General features: G+C 43.2%; 1 protein-coding gene across 1 annotated transcript; it reads left to right on the top strand.

Annotated features, from left to right (window-relative positions):
* Positions 1–1,544: 1,544 nt before the first annotated feature.
* Positions 1,545–9,055, top strand: Klf6 (Kruppel like factor 6). The gene is made up of 4 exons (XM_036189170.1): positions 1,545–1,887; positions 4,769–5,342; positions 6,642–6,765; positions 7,235–9,055. Exons 1-4 carry the CDS (start codon positions 1,684–1,686, stop codon positions 7,284–7,286), a joined length of 954 nt encoding a protein of 317 aa, XP_036045063.1. The 5' UTR covers positions 1,545–1,683; the 3' UTR covers positions 7,287–9,055.
* The last annotated feature ends 3,826 nt before the right edge of the window (positions 9,056–12,881 follow it).

Raw genomic sequence — 12,881 nt, 5'->3', positions numbered from 1 at the left:
GGTTAATGGGATGAATGAAAGCCAACGGTCACCTTCATGTATTCCCTACAACAGGCATTTTTTTTTTTGAAAAGATAACTTTTCCCAATTTAGCAATCATAAGTATGCCCATCTAAGACCCTTATAAGCTTATAGTTCTGGTACATGCATCTGTTTTAGACTTCTAAAATTAAATATGAAAATGAAAACAAATCATCTAAAATTATTTTACATAGTTTACAACGTTTACAAGCATACTATTCATTAAATATTACTTTTGAAGTTGTCATAATTGGTTTTTTACTCAAAAACTTTAGTTACAAAGTCTTCGTTTTTTTAAAAAAAGGAATATCATGGTGTGCTTTAGGAGACAATTTATATGGAAAAAAATTAATGTCAGCTTCAGCCTAATTTAAATTGTTTACACATCCACAGAAAAGCCTGTTAACTTTGGTGAGGCATCTTGGAGACTGCCTTCTACAAGATAAAACAGATTTCTACCCCATTAGCAGCAGAATCTTCATCTTAGAAAGAGAGTTGTGCATCAAGCAAAAGGGCATTTTTAAGCTGGAAATGCCCAGCTATCCAACTTGGGGTGGCGCCGGGTCATCTATGTGAGCATACTAAAACACTATCGGGTTGTTTGGGATGCTAACTTAAAGGCTGCGCTTGCAATAGGTAAAATTCATTCCCGAGAATCTGAGTGTATCTAACCCACCGGTCAGGTAGGGCCTTTTTGGGGTGCTCCGGCGTTTCCCCCTCGGTCTGAATAGGAAGTGGGAGTATTCTGGAGAACGTGCGGGTCTCTGGCTCCCTTCATCCTCAGTCCCAGGAATTCAGACATTAATTACCATACAGTGACTCTAAGGCATCAAATGCCCCTGCTATTCGGTCCTACGGTCCCATAGCTACACAGGGATCCGCGGGGCTGTTTGCGCCCACTCCGAGTCACCTCAACATCACTGAGTGAGGAGACGACTCGGGACAAAGAGAGAAATCAGGGGACCAAGGAGAATGGAGGTTCAGAGAAGGATCCGGGGACATGGGCACCAAGCACAGAGGGAAGGAGAAAGTGGAAGGAGGGGACCGGGCAGATATTAGCTTCCTTGTTTTGCTGGGTCCCGGTCCGGGTGACAGGATCAGAGGTGGAACCCGCGGCCGGGCGGCGGGCATAGGTGCTGGGTTGCCCCGGCCAGGTTCCCCCAGCTCCGGCCACACTTTTGCGGCGTTCGGCCGTGCACCTCCCAGCGCCGACTCCTTCGGCGCGGCGTAGCCCTCGCCATATATACCCTGCTAAAAATAGCCTGTGAAACGTCTTTCCAATCAGCGCAGACCGAGTTCGAATTGCACCAATAGAGAGGCCTGTAATGGAGAGGCTCGGTCACGCCAGGCGGGGCCGCTCTGTGTCCGCACTGGCGATTGGTGCGAGCTGACATCATCGTCGCGCAGCCCCCGGGACAGGCGCGGCCGGATTGGGTATCACTGGGGGCGGAGCTCTAAGCTGGTCACGTGGGGGGAGGAGGAGTGGGGGGAGCCAAGCGGAGGAGGAGGGGGGAGGCTGGCAGCCGAGCTTTGAATAGGGAAGTTTTGCAGGGGTTACGCTTGCAGTCAGTCCGCTGTTTGCAAATATTGCGTGGGCTCGGCGCGCTGCGGGCTGCGGGAGGGTCCGGACCCGGCGTACGATTGCAGCGCCATCCAGTTTGCATGAAACTTTCACCTGCGCTCCCGGGGACAGTTTCTGCTCCGACTCCTGATCGCTCTCCTCCCTGTTTTCCCGACAGCGGGGACTGTCTTTTCCAACCCGACATGGATGTGCTCCCAATGTGTAGCATCTTCCAGGAACTACAGATTGTGCACGAAACAGGCTACTTCTCGGCTCTGCCGTCCCTGGAGGAATATTGGCAACAGGTAAATACGGATTTTTTTTTTCACGTGCCCGCTGCGCCGTGGAGGGAGTCTCGCGGAGGCACAGGCAAGATGGTGTGTGCTTGGAAGTGCATCTTTTTAATGATAATTAGCGTTTGCCTAATTAAAAAAAATAAAATAATGATCTTAAGATGCCCTTCTGCTGCCTGAAATGATGAAGGCGCTGTGAAGCGAGCCTTCGGCAGCGAGGACTAGAGTTGTCATTTGTGTGAAGGCGAGCTCTTCTTCCCAAGACGTTTTTCTGTATTTTATTACTATTTTTTTTTTTCTTTTTTGCTAATTCCGAGCTTCCGAGCAGCATCCACCTGAGGGGAGGAAACCCCAAATTCCGATCCAGACCGGAGCCGTTGGCACAAGTTTGGGGCTTGTACCAGCTCCAAACTCCGCAGCTGGACTTTGTCATATGAACGAGCTTGCCTTCACTGCCAAAAGATTTGATTTAAGGATTTTGGTTTTGTTTTGATATTTGTACATTCAGTTGTTTTTTTTTTTTTTAGGTCTAATATTTTGTCTGCGGAATGCAGTAGCTCTTTTTTTTTTTTTTTTTTAAACTCAAGGCCATTTGCAGTTTCTTTTCCTTCTGGATAATTTCTCAGCATTCGCCAATGTCTGCCTTGTTTTTCTTACCTGCTTTTCTTGTTGACTGCGCGGCGGGTGTGTGTGCGTGATGGTGGGGGGAGCTGTTTGCACACAAGTGACTTGTCAGTCATATGACAATGAGTCCATTCCTAGTTGCTTCGGGTCTTACTTTGAGGAAGAAAAAAAATCTCGATTTCCGGCATTTTAATGGAACTAGAATTTGGGGCAACAGAAATATAAGAAACCCCCCCCCCCCCATTCTAAGTCTTGTGATTTTTCTCAAGTGGCGAGACACTCTTGAACACTTTTACCATTGTCTTTAAAACGATGGTTCAGTGGATGTCTCTCTATCCTTCTGTGCTGGCTTTTTTTTTCCCCCAAGTGAATTAGCAGATGAAATATATTCTGTGGTTTTCACAACCTCTCAGGCTTTAAAACGCATGAAAAGCGAACTGCTGGCCGAAACCTCCACATGCCGGCTTAATTGTTAACAATCCTCTCCTGCCTTCCTCCCCCTCCTCATTTTTCCTCCTCAAAGAAGCTGCTCCCTGGGACGTGATTGAAATTGATCTTAGTAGTTTCCTTTAGGCATTTGGGATTTGGGCAACAAGCCAGACTTGGCTCCTGGTCCCCTTCAGAGCCTTTTAAACTCCCAGAGAGCTGCGATCAGGTCCCCACTGCTCATCAGCATAATGGAGATTTTAAATTAGCCAGTTGATTAAAGTTTAACAAGATCTTCATAAATGTGCTCGCCTTTTCTTTGGAACATCAATAATATGTATCGCCGCCTCGATTCAGATACTGTGTGTACTGTAACAGACATCGAATTTTGGGGAGAAAGAGAAAACAAGCAGCCCCCCTTCCTTGGCTTGCTCTTGCTTGCTGTGTGAAGCGTCTACAGGGAGGGATTAGGATATGTGTATACTGTGATAGAAGGCACATTGTTAAGTAAGCATTAACCCTTTTGCTGGTAGCCTGTGCTCAAGATGGTCTGTACCCTGATAACAATTTGTTGCAGTTTGGTGTTGAAATTTCTGTCTTTAGAATGGAATACTCAGTGGCACAGACAACCTTATATGGGCATGCAGGCAAACCTAGTGAAAAATCAGGGCCGACATAATTTAATCCTAAAATGTTTCCTACCATTTTTCTTTTCCAGTGGCTAGAAAGTTTGAAATGGTGGGGAGAGGGGATGCTGATCTCTGCAGTTGTGTAGCTCCTTGAAAGGTTGGTTGCGGGGCTGGGGAAGGGGCACCCTGTCCATGGCACACTGCATGTGTATTTCAGCCGGGTCCTTATTTGGCAGCTGGTCAGAATTTCAAAAGGAAGTCTCCTTTGGCATTGCGTGAAAGAAATAGGAGTGATGACTCATACTGTTGTACTCTTGGCCAGGAGATAAAGTCCTTGTTCATTGTGGGACTCCCAGAAGGGCCAGGGAGTAATTTCCCCTTTCCATCCTTTACAATAGCAGATGGCCATTCTGGAAGAATTACTCCACTTGTGTTCTTGAGGTTTCTTGTTTCCCTCTGACCACTGTGAAGAAATCATTAAGTTTGGTGGGACCCACAGCCCTGTACTTGGGAAAGGACATTAAAAAAATATAAGTGTGTGTGTGTGTGTGTGTGTGTGTATAAAAAAAATATATAAATGTATCTTAGCGACACAGGAAATAGGAGGTTTCTCTTCAAATCTATTGATGTCCCTGAATCCAGACAGATATCTGCTGTCTGCTCTCTGACTACATCCAGCCCTGTATAGTCAGCTGTGTTCCTGAGGAGGTCTTAAGACCACACTGTGTCCTGTGCAATCTTTCTGTCCTGTTGTGTGAATACTTGTGGATGGCTGGGGCTCTTACTGATGCTCATGGTTCCAGAGAATGTCAAACGATCTGGTTAAACCTGTTAGGTTGGTGGAAGGGGGTGTGATGTGTGTAAGGCTGATTTTCTTTGTGTGGTTTACCAGGATCCTCATTAGAAATGTCAACACTTGTAACTATAACAACAAAACAGGCCTAGTGATCATCACTCTTTGTGGCCATTGGTCCAACACTGCAGAAACCAGGAGAGGTTTTACCTCTGTTTTTCCTTCCTATTAGTAGAATCAACTTTCCTGTATCATTCGTGAGGAAATAGAGTCCCATTACAGAAGACTTTGTGACCCATAGTACATGGCACAGAAATAATTTATTTGTCTTTTGTCGCATGTTTTTTTTTTCTATGTGCTTTCAGTTCCACTTTCAGTAGTCATAACAGTCACGTGCCTTTTTGTGGTTCGTTTTGCACAGACCTGCCTGGAGTTGGAACGCTATCTTCAGAGTGAGCCTTGCTACGTGTCAGCCTCTGAGATAAAATTTGACAGCCAGGAAGATCTGTGGACCAAAATCATTCTAGCTCGGGAGAAGAAGGAAGAATCAGAACTGAAGATTTCTTCTAGTCCTCCAGAGGACTCTCTGGCCAGCCCCAGCTTTAATTACAACTTAGAGACCAACAGCCTGAACTCTGATGTCAGCAGCGAGTCTTCAGACAGTTCTGAGGAACTTTCACCCACGACCAAATTTACCTCTGATCCCATCGGTGAAGTCTTAGTCAGTTCAGGAAATCTGAGCTCCTCCGTCATTTCCACTCCTCCTTCTTCTCCAGAAGTGAACAGGGAATCTTCTCAACTGTGGGGCTGTGGGCCAGGAGACCTACCCTCACCAGGGAAGGTCCGCAGTGGGACTTCAGGGAAGTCTGGTGACAAGGGTAGTGGCGACGCCTCCCCAGATGGCAGGAGGAGGGTACATCGATGCCACTTTAATGGCTGCAGGAAAGTTTACACTAAAAGCTCCCACTTGAAAGCACATCAACGTACTCACACAGGTCAGTCCCCTCCTGGGGCCTGGGAGGTCAGCCACTGGTGAATTGCACCATCCCTGGGAGGGAGCCAGGGCTCCTCAGGATGTGGTCACAAGCAAGGAAATCCTCACTTCCTAAATTCCTGTCACCAAGGAATTGGGTCTTTTTTGGAGTTCAGTGTAGAATCTTAAAAGACTGGACAATTGAATTAGATGAATGGTTCATGCTTTCAGATTAAACAAGAGGCCAGATCACATTCTCCATCGACACCCAAACCTTCACCCACTTGGTGCCTATTTCCCCATTGTACATGCATCATGCTATGTTGGGTTGCTCCTCATTCTTTGTCATGTAAGTCCAGGCTCAAAGCAGAGGGTCCTTGGGCAGCATGGAGATTGCTAGTGTTGACACTGATATTTTAAGGCGTGAGTTGTAAGCAGTAGTCCTGGCCAGTGGATGCTTATTGTGAATACTCTGTCACACAGCCACTTAAAACAAGGGCTTTCTTAACTCAGTGCCACTATTTAGATTTGAAGTTCTGTTTGTTTGAAACTACCAGTACGACATACAGGATATGAGGGGAAGGGTCGCAGGAAAGCCCCACGTTGTTGAATTCCTATCTTATGGCGATGATAGTCAAATTCTAGAGAGATGAAGTCAGGGCCCTAAAAAGGCCCAGAACTGGGAGAGGACATGAGTGTTCCCAAAACAAGACAGTTTTTGACTCAGGTTGACTTTAGCATTATTTTTCACTCATAGGTAGCATTTTATTCAATTCATACTTATAATTTAGCGAGGCAGTGATGCCAGTTTGATTGCCATTTAGAAACTGATCTGAAAGTCTTTGAATGAGGTTTCTCAGAAACTCGTGATTTCAGTTTTGTAGAAATGGAGAAGGTCTCGGACAACTCATTCCACAGGGAAATGAGTAAGGAACCCGATAGTGCTGGAGGTGGGGGATGTCTCCATGGAGAAAGCAATAAATCTCAATCCTCAGCAAGGCTGTGGGTCCTGTGGGCTAATACCTCACCCTGAAACTATGTCAGCAGTCTGAGTAATTGTCATTGTTATGAGTTATCTTTGATTTTGGTAGCATGACTTTGTAGATCCCTGGAAAACAGCCTGAGTGAAGAAGCTTCAGGCTAGGTTAGGAAAGAACCCATGCTTGTGACCTTTAGCTTGCCAAAGGTACTGTCCCTCTGTTAAAGCATATGGTGAGGTCGTTAGGCTACAGAGATCCCACAGTATGTATTGTTGAGTTTTCTCCTTCTTCCTATCATGTCAGTGAAATCATGGTGCCCTTGTCATGTGCTCTCTTCCCAGGAGAGAAGCCTTACAGATGCTCATGGGAAGGTTGTGAGTGGCGTTTTGCAAGAAGTGATGAATTAACCAGACACTTCCGGAAGCATACTGGTGCCAAGCCTTTTAAATGCTCTCACTGTGACAGGTACGTCTGATCAGTGAGGGCTTTGCAGGAAAAAAAGGGTGGGATCGTGGGAAACAACCAGAGCAGAGTAGGTGTGTATAGTAGAGCTTGGAAAGAAGGCCAACAGTTTCTTGGTATTTGTTAGCATTTTTTTTAAGTCTGGGGCTTTTCAAAAAACCTGTGACACCCTAACAATCTCTCTTAGGAAGCAGTGTGCCAGGTTTCTATAAGAAAAATAGTCTAGGGGAAGATTTTCAAAATGGGCTCCAACATTTTTCAAATTCAAAAACTGAGACTCTGCCATGGGACTTCTGGGACTTCCTAGCTGTTTCTTGAATACCTCTTGTATTTGTATTCCCCTCCCTTGGGGTTCCCTGTGCCTAAAAGTATTGGCCAGGACTCAGAGGAATAGTACAGGGAAGTGTGGATCTTGTCTGTCACATAATCCAGGAGGCAAAACCTAACTTCTTTGTTTATTTTGCCTTTGCAGGTGTTTCTCCAGGTCTGACCACCTGGCCCTGCACATGAAGAGGCACCTCTGAGGGAGAAGAGGGGTGAATCCTGTAGGCTAAAAGAGGCTTCCAGGCTGAGAGGCGGCCATGGAAGGAGGGATGCCTGTACCAGCCAAAGCATGCCATTTTGCTTCCTACCCAGTTACCTCCAGGGGCCTCTCTTTGGAAGGTCTTTTGAGGGCTACACAAGTCATGTCAGAATCGGCATAGCACCCACGGTGCATGGTGTTTGGGTGACCCTGGACTCGCCTCGCCACTGGTTCCTAACCTTCTGAGAGGCTCCCGAGCCTTTTGCCGTGAGCATGCGCACTGAGAATGTTAATGGGTGGGATGACTGTATGTTGAGGATCTATTACTGACTGTATGGTGAGGCAGACTTTTTTTTCCCCCTTGTGGTAGCAAATGACTGCAAGAGACAGAAAAAAAAAGCAGTTTGAATGTTTTGTGTGTGAGGAGTATACCAAGGGATGAGTTGACCACCAATCATTTCCTGAAGGGTGTCTGCACCTTATTAAAAAATAAATAAAAACAAAAAAAAATTTAAAAAAAAAAAAGAAGGAAAAACTTGGAGGGTGGGAGTGGGACCTCAGGACCCCATAGTGGTGAGTGTTAAGGGCAAGGGGAGTACCTGTCCCCCTTTCCTGTGTGAAAGGGCCTTCTGGTGTCTGGTGCAGCTATAGAATGTACAGCGTGTCAAGTAGCTTGTTTTCCTGGCTACATGGAACTCATTTGTAACCCGTTGTATAAGCTGTATTTACAAATAACAGTGATCATTTTCCCTTATGATACAAAAAAATCGTGCATGGTCTGGGGGAGCTATACATTTTTCCATTTTTAAATCGGGTCTCCAATCTTGATTCCAATTTCTAAGCAGCTATGAAAAGATTCAATTTGTTAAAACAAGGATTCCATAAGCCATTTAGGCCTGGCAAGACACGACCCCCAGATCCTTCTGTTTCATAACACTCCCCATGCAACATGATATTGTGCAGTGTAGGGTTGTATTTTCAATGACTCAGAATTTGAGTTTACTTTTTGGAGAATCTTAAGGTGCCCTTTGAAGAAATTGGACACGTGTCAAATGTCTAAATGCTTGGGCCTGGAAATTACTGGTCTAATGTGACATTAGGCTAAGAACATAAACTTTTTTTCTCAGTCGGGTGGATCAAACCACTAAGCTTAGAAAACGTTTTTCTCATGCAGCTATGTCTCTCTTATTTATGCCTTGAGGACTAATTCTGGTTTTCTAGCTGTTAATGCACTGTTGACCTTCATAATGGTGCCTTATGCAATTGGCCCTTCTGTGGGGTCAAATACAGGGGTATGGGTGATGCATGCTTAATTAAGGCTCTTTTTTCACCTGGCATTGTACTGTATCAATGTATAATATGGAAAAAAGAAAACAAAAAAACAAAACAAACAACAACAACAACAAAAAAAAAACCACCTCTTTAAGATCCTCCACAATGACAAATAGGTGAAAACTCCTTTGACATGTCAACATGTGTTCATTTCCAACAACTTGACTGTCAGTATTAAAATGGGGAAAAAAATAGACATGATAATTGAAAACTAATTCTGCTACCATGAGACTCTTTTAGAGACCTTGCACAATTGTACAGATCACACACACCGGCTGTATTTATTATGTAACATTTTCACACATATTAAAGATACAGAAGTATAAAAAAAAAGTCAATATTTTGCTCAAAAGGCACAAGTTTTGAGTACCTGTCTAGCTATCTGTTGGTAATACTGAAAGTATACTGCTTTTTTTTTTTTTTTGAAAAAAAAGTGGATGAAATTTCTTGTGTATGTATATTTGTGTGTATAGTATGTGTATGTATGTGTGTATATATATATTATATATATAGATAATATATAAATATTTTTTTAAGAAGAAACTAGAATGTTTAGCTAGAAAATTCTACAGCCTGTGAAGAAGTATTTCAAAATGGCCATAAAGGAGGTTAAAAAAAAATTGAAAACTATAACCTAACTTTTATAGAGGCTTTATCTTTAATTTAATGATTTGCTGAAGACATTTTCGGCGTTGGGTCTATTCCACCTTGTTGATTTTGCTAGTCATTATTGGCAAGCCTGGAATAGTAGGGTACCTTCAGCCATTCAGAAGGGGCATGAACAAAGTACTGGCCAACTTGCTGGACTCCGACATACCAAGGTTTGGATTTTACTTTCAGCCTTACTAGAAGATCTCACCTAAGAGTAAGCTGATCACAGGGATTGTTTTTTAGAATACTTTTTATGCAGATGAAACTATTTTTTCCAGCATGTAGATTCTTCCAGCTTTTTCAAGGAGTACTTTCCTGAAATTGGCATAATGCAGTGAAGACAGCTGATATTTCTGATATTTCATCCAGCTGCTGGCTTTTTGGGTGCGGATCTTTACATACATATAGATAGATAAATAGATAGATATGTATCTATCTATGTATTTATGAGAATGAGTCTGGCTGGGCTGGTATTTTGTTTGATCTTCCTGGAAATGAGCAGTGATTAAGCTCATGTAACTTTTTTGTTTTGTTTTGTTTTTTGTATCTGGCCTGATGAATACATTTCTCTACAGAACTGGTTTCGTTTTGCTTAAGGGAAAAAATGCACTTTTGTTTGGCAGTTCAAAATCCAAGCACTTGGTATGCTGGGTTTTGGAAAACTCCTTTTTTGGCCCTGCTGTGTGCTTATCCATAACAATTCCATTAAGTAAGAAGGTAAACAGAAGAGAAAGAAAACTTGTGCTGACTAGTCTCACTTATGAAACATCATGGATGTTGTTTGACTGGGTGGGGCTGGGTGCCGTGTATGTCAATGCCTGTAATTTTCATAATAAGCAAGTACATTCTGTTCAGGTGATAACTGAGCCTCAATCAAGCAGAACTTTTGCTTGAATTAAAAAAAAATTTCTATTAGTGAAATTTCTTTATTTCTTTTTTTTGAAGCACCCTGTTATCTAAAGAATCTTTGTAAGATTTTTGTAAAATTTTGTTTTACAAGATTTTATTTGAAATTGTTTTTTGCGAGATTGTTATATTTCTGTATGAATGTATTTTTTATTCGAATAACATAAAAAGAATTCTTATCAGCATCTGGAGCCTGGTTGTTTTTCTGGGGTGCGGTGGGGGGAAGGGGACTGTTAACAAATTCCTGCTGTGTTACTCAGCCTGGCTTCCTCCCCGGGAAATCACCATTGTGCAATTCTAAGGGCCATTGGCCTAGCTCAGTGCCTGCCTTCCTTGTCTTCCCACTTACCACAGCTGTCCCTGGAGCTAGAGGGAGGCTTTTGACGTTACTCCCCCACCCCTCAAATGTACTGAATGTGTTCCAAAGCCTGGCAAAAACAGCCCCAGGCTTTTGGGGGCACAATAGGAAGAAACTTGTTGCATTTTTTTCTTCCTGTCACTCAAGCCAAGGAGACTATTACAGTGTAGAGGCCTCTGCACCGTGACTAACTGCTGGCTCCCTTTCACTTCGGAGATCCAGCAAATTCTGTTCACTTAGCTGTTAGAGATAGGCTAGTCTTTCTGGACAGAACTGGCCTCACACCTAGATGACTCCTGTCTGCGAAGGATAGAAGTGATGAGCAGGTGACAAATGGAAGTCAGGCCAGAAAGCCATCCACATGGAGTCACTGAAACCACTTTTTCCTGCTCCCAGCATTCCCTGGTTAGTTCCCTAAAGTAGGGCGGAAAGTCAAGGCTACCTTCTCATGTGATTTTATGACTTATGAAAAAGGCCTGTAAAATGTGTTACGCATAGAGTGATTTCAGATAAAATAGCTTATTGTCTCAGATGAATGCCTATGGTAGCTTGAGATGATGGCCCCAGCATTCCTGTGAGGATCAGTGTGAGAGATGTGCATCTTGGAATCCGTTTTCAGATTCTATAAGCCAATCAGTTGTCACAGAGTGAAATCAGTGTGTTTTTGTGGGGCCGGCTTCAATGAATTCTTAGTTCCACAGAAAGGGGTGGTCTCCATTTTAGGTGTGGTACAGTCATTTACTTCACAGTAGATCTTCAATTGGCTAAACGTGTAGTGTTTATGGGAATTGCCTTTAATTTTATAATGAGGGAGGAGAAATTTAAATGTGTACCCAGATTAGGAGCTTTGGGATTTTTTTTTTTTTTTTTTCCCCTGTAATTGTAAAAATATCAGCAAGTTGGAAGGGATTTGCAGTGGGGCAGGGCATACATTCTGGGGACATTTTTGCCAGAATTCATGGGTGTGTGGTGTTCTGAAGCACATGTCAGGGTGACTAATAGTTGGATTCCTTTGACTGTACAGTCTAAATAAGTCTTGATAATGCATTCTCTCTCAGCTACTATGAAGACTAGACCACATTGTCATGCGAAGTCTGTGCTGAAACTGCTAAGTTATGTTCAAATAAGGCTGTTAGGAGAACCGCTGTGTGAGGAGTCAGCCGCAGAGGTAGGGTATTTATAGAAGGATAAGGCATTTTCAGTCTGCTTAACAAAGGTTTTGAAACCCAGCTAAAAGGAAAGGGGCACTTTGGCTCTAACGAGCTGTGTACTTTGGGGACAATTTGCTCAGCAGCAATGGGCCTCCATTTGCTCCTTGCTAAAACAGTTCAGGCTGGGTCACATGAATCTAGCATTTTCTATATAGCACTAGCATTCTGTGGTCTGTGAATGTAGGGTGGACTTCAAATTACATGTTCACCATCCTCAGAGTTCTTGGCTCAGACCTAGGAAAGTTTCTCCTCTGCTACAGGAGAAAGTATTGTTGAAGAAAATTGCTTGGAAAGTGGAAAACAGAATGTTCTCAAACTGCCCATTACTCCTTTAATTAAAGTTAAGTTCTTCAGGCATTTGATGCTTGACAACATATAATTTTATTTAATTAAGAAAAACCTTTTTTTGAAAAGTGCTATTGTATCCACAAAGGAGCCCCCCCACCCCCATCTCCCCAGTTCCCCAATCCTTCAATTCTATTCCTTATCTAATAAGGCCTTTGTCCTGAGGGCAATGGAAGTGACTAAAGTCTCTTACTCATATATTATATATTACATTGCCATAAACAACATAGCTTCCATATGCAACTCCTTTTATATGTATGTGTTATATCATCAAGTGCTATTTCTTAATATTTGCTTATTATTTATTTGTGTGTTTATATAAATATATGTTTATGTGTTTGTATGCAGATTTGCGTGTGTGTATGTGTGTGTGTGTGTGTGTGTATTTATAGTTTAGAGAGGGTATCACATGTGCTCCTCTCCATCATAGTCCTCCTATTCCTTTGAGGCAGTGTCTCCCCTGAACCTGACTAGGTTGGAAAGCCACATATCCCAGGGATCCTTCTGTCTCCACCCACTACAGAGTTGGGGTTGGAGATACTTGCTTGGGTGCTGAGATCTGAACTCTTGTCTTCACTACTGCATAACTAGTGTTCTGAATGTCTGAACCCTCCACCCAGCCCCTGAGCTATTTCATTTTTTTAATCACTCCCTTTGCAAACTGGATTATTATAATTTCAAAATTTGAGAATGACAGACGATGACATTTCCCACCCTCTTATGCCTTAGTCAGGAATCGAGAAGAAATACGTTTATACATTTATTGCCTATGCATGTATATACATGTATATAT

This window comes from Onychomys torridus, chromosome 5 (genome assembly GCF_903995425.1).
Source record: "Onychomys torridus chromosome 5, mOncTor1.1, whole genome shotgun sequence".
Classification (NCBI taxonomy): domain Eukaryota; kingdom Metazoa; phylum Chordata; class Mammalia; order Rodentia; family Cricetidae; genus Onychomys; species Onychomys torridus.
The sequence above is the reverse complement of the archived record's forward strand: the minus strand, read 5'-3'. Positions and strand labels throughout refer to the sequence as shown.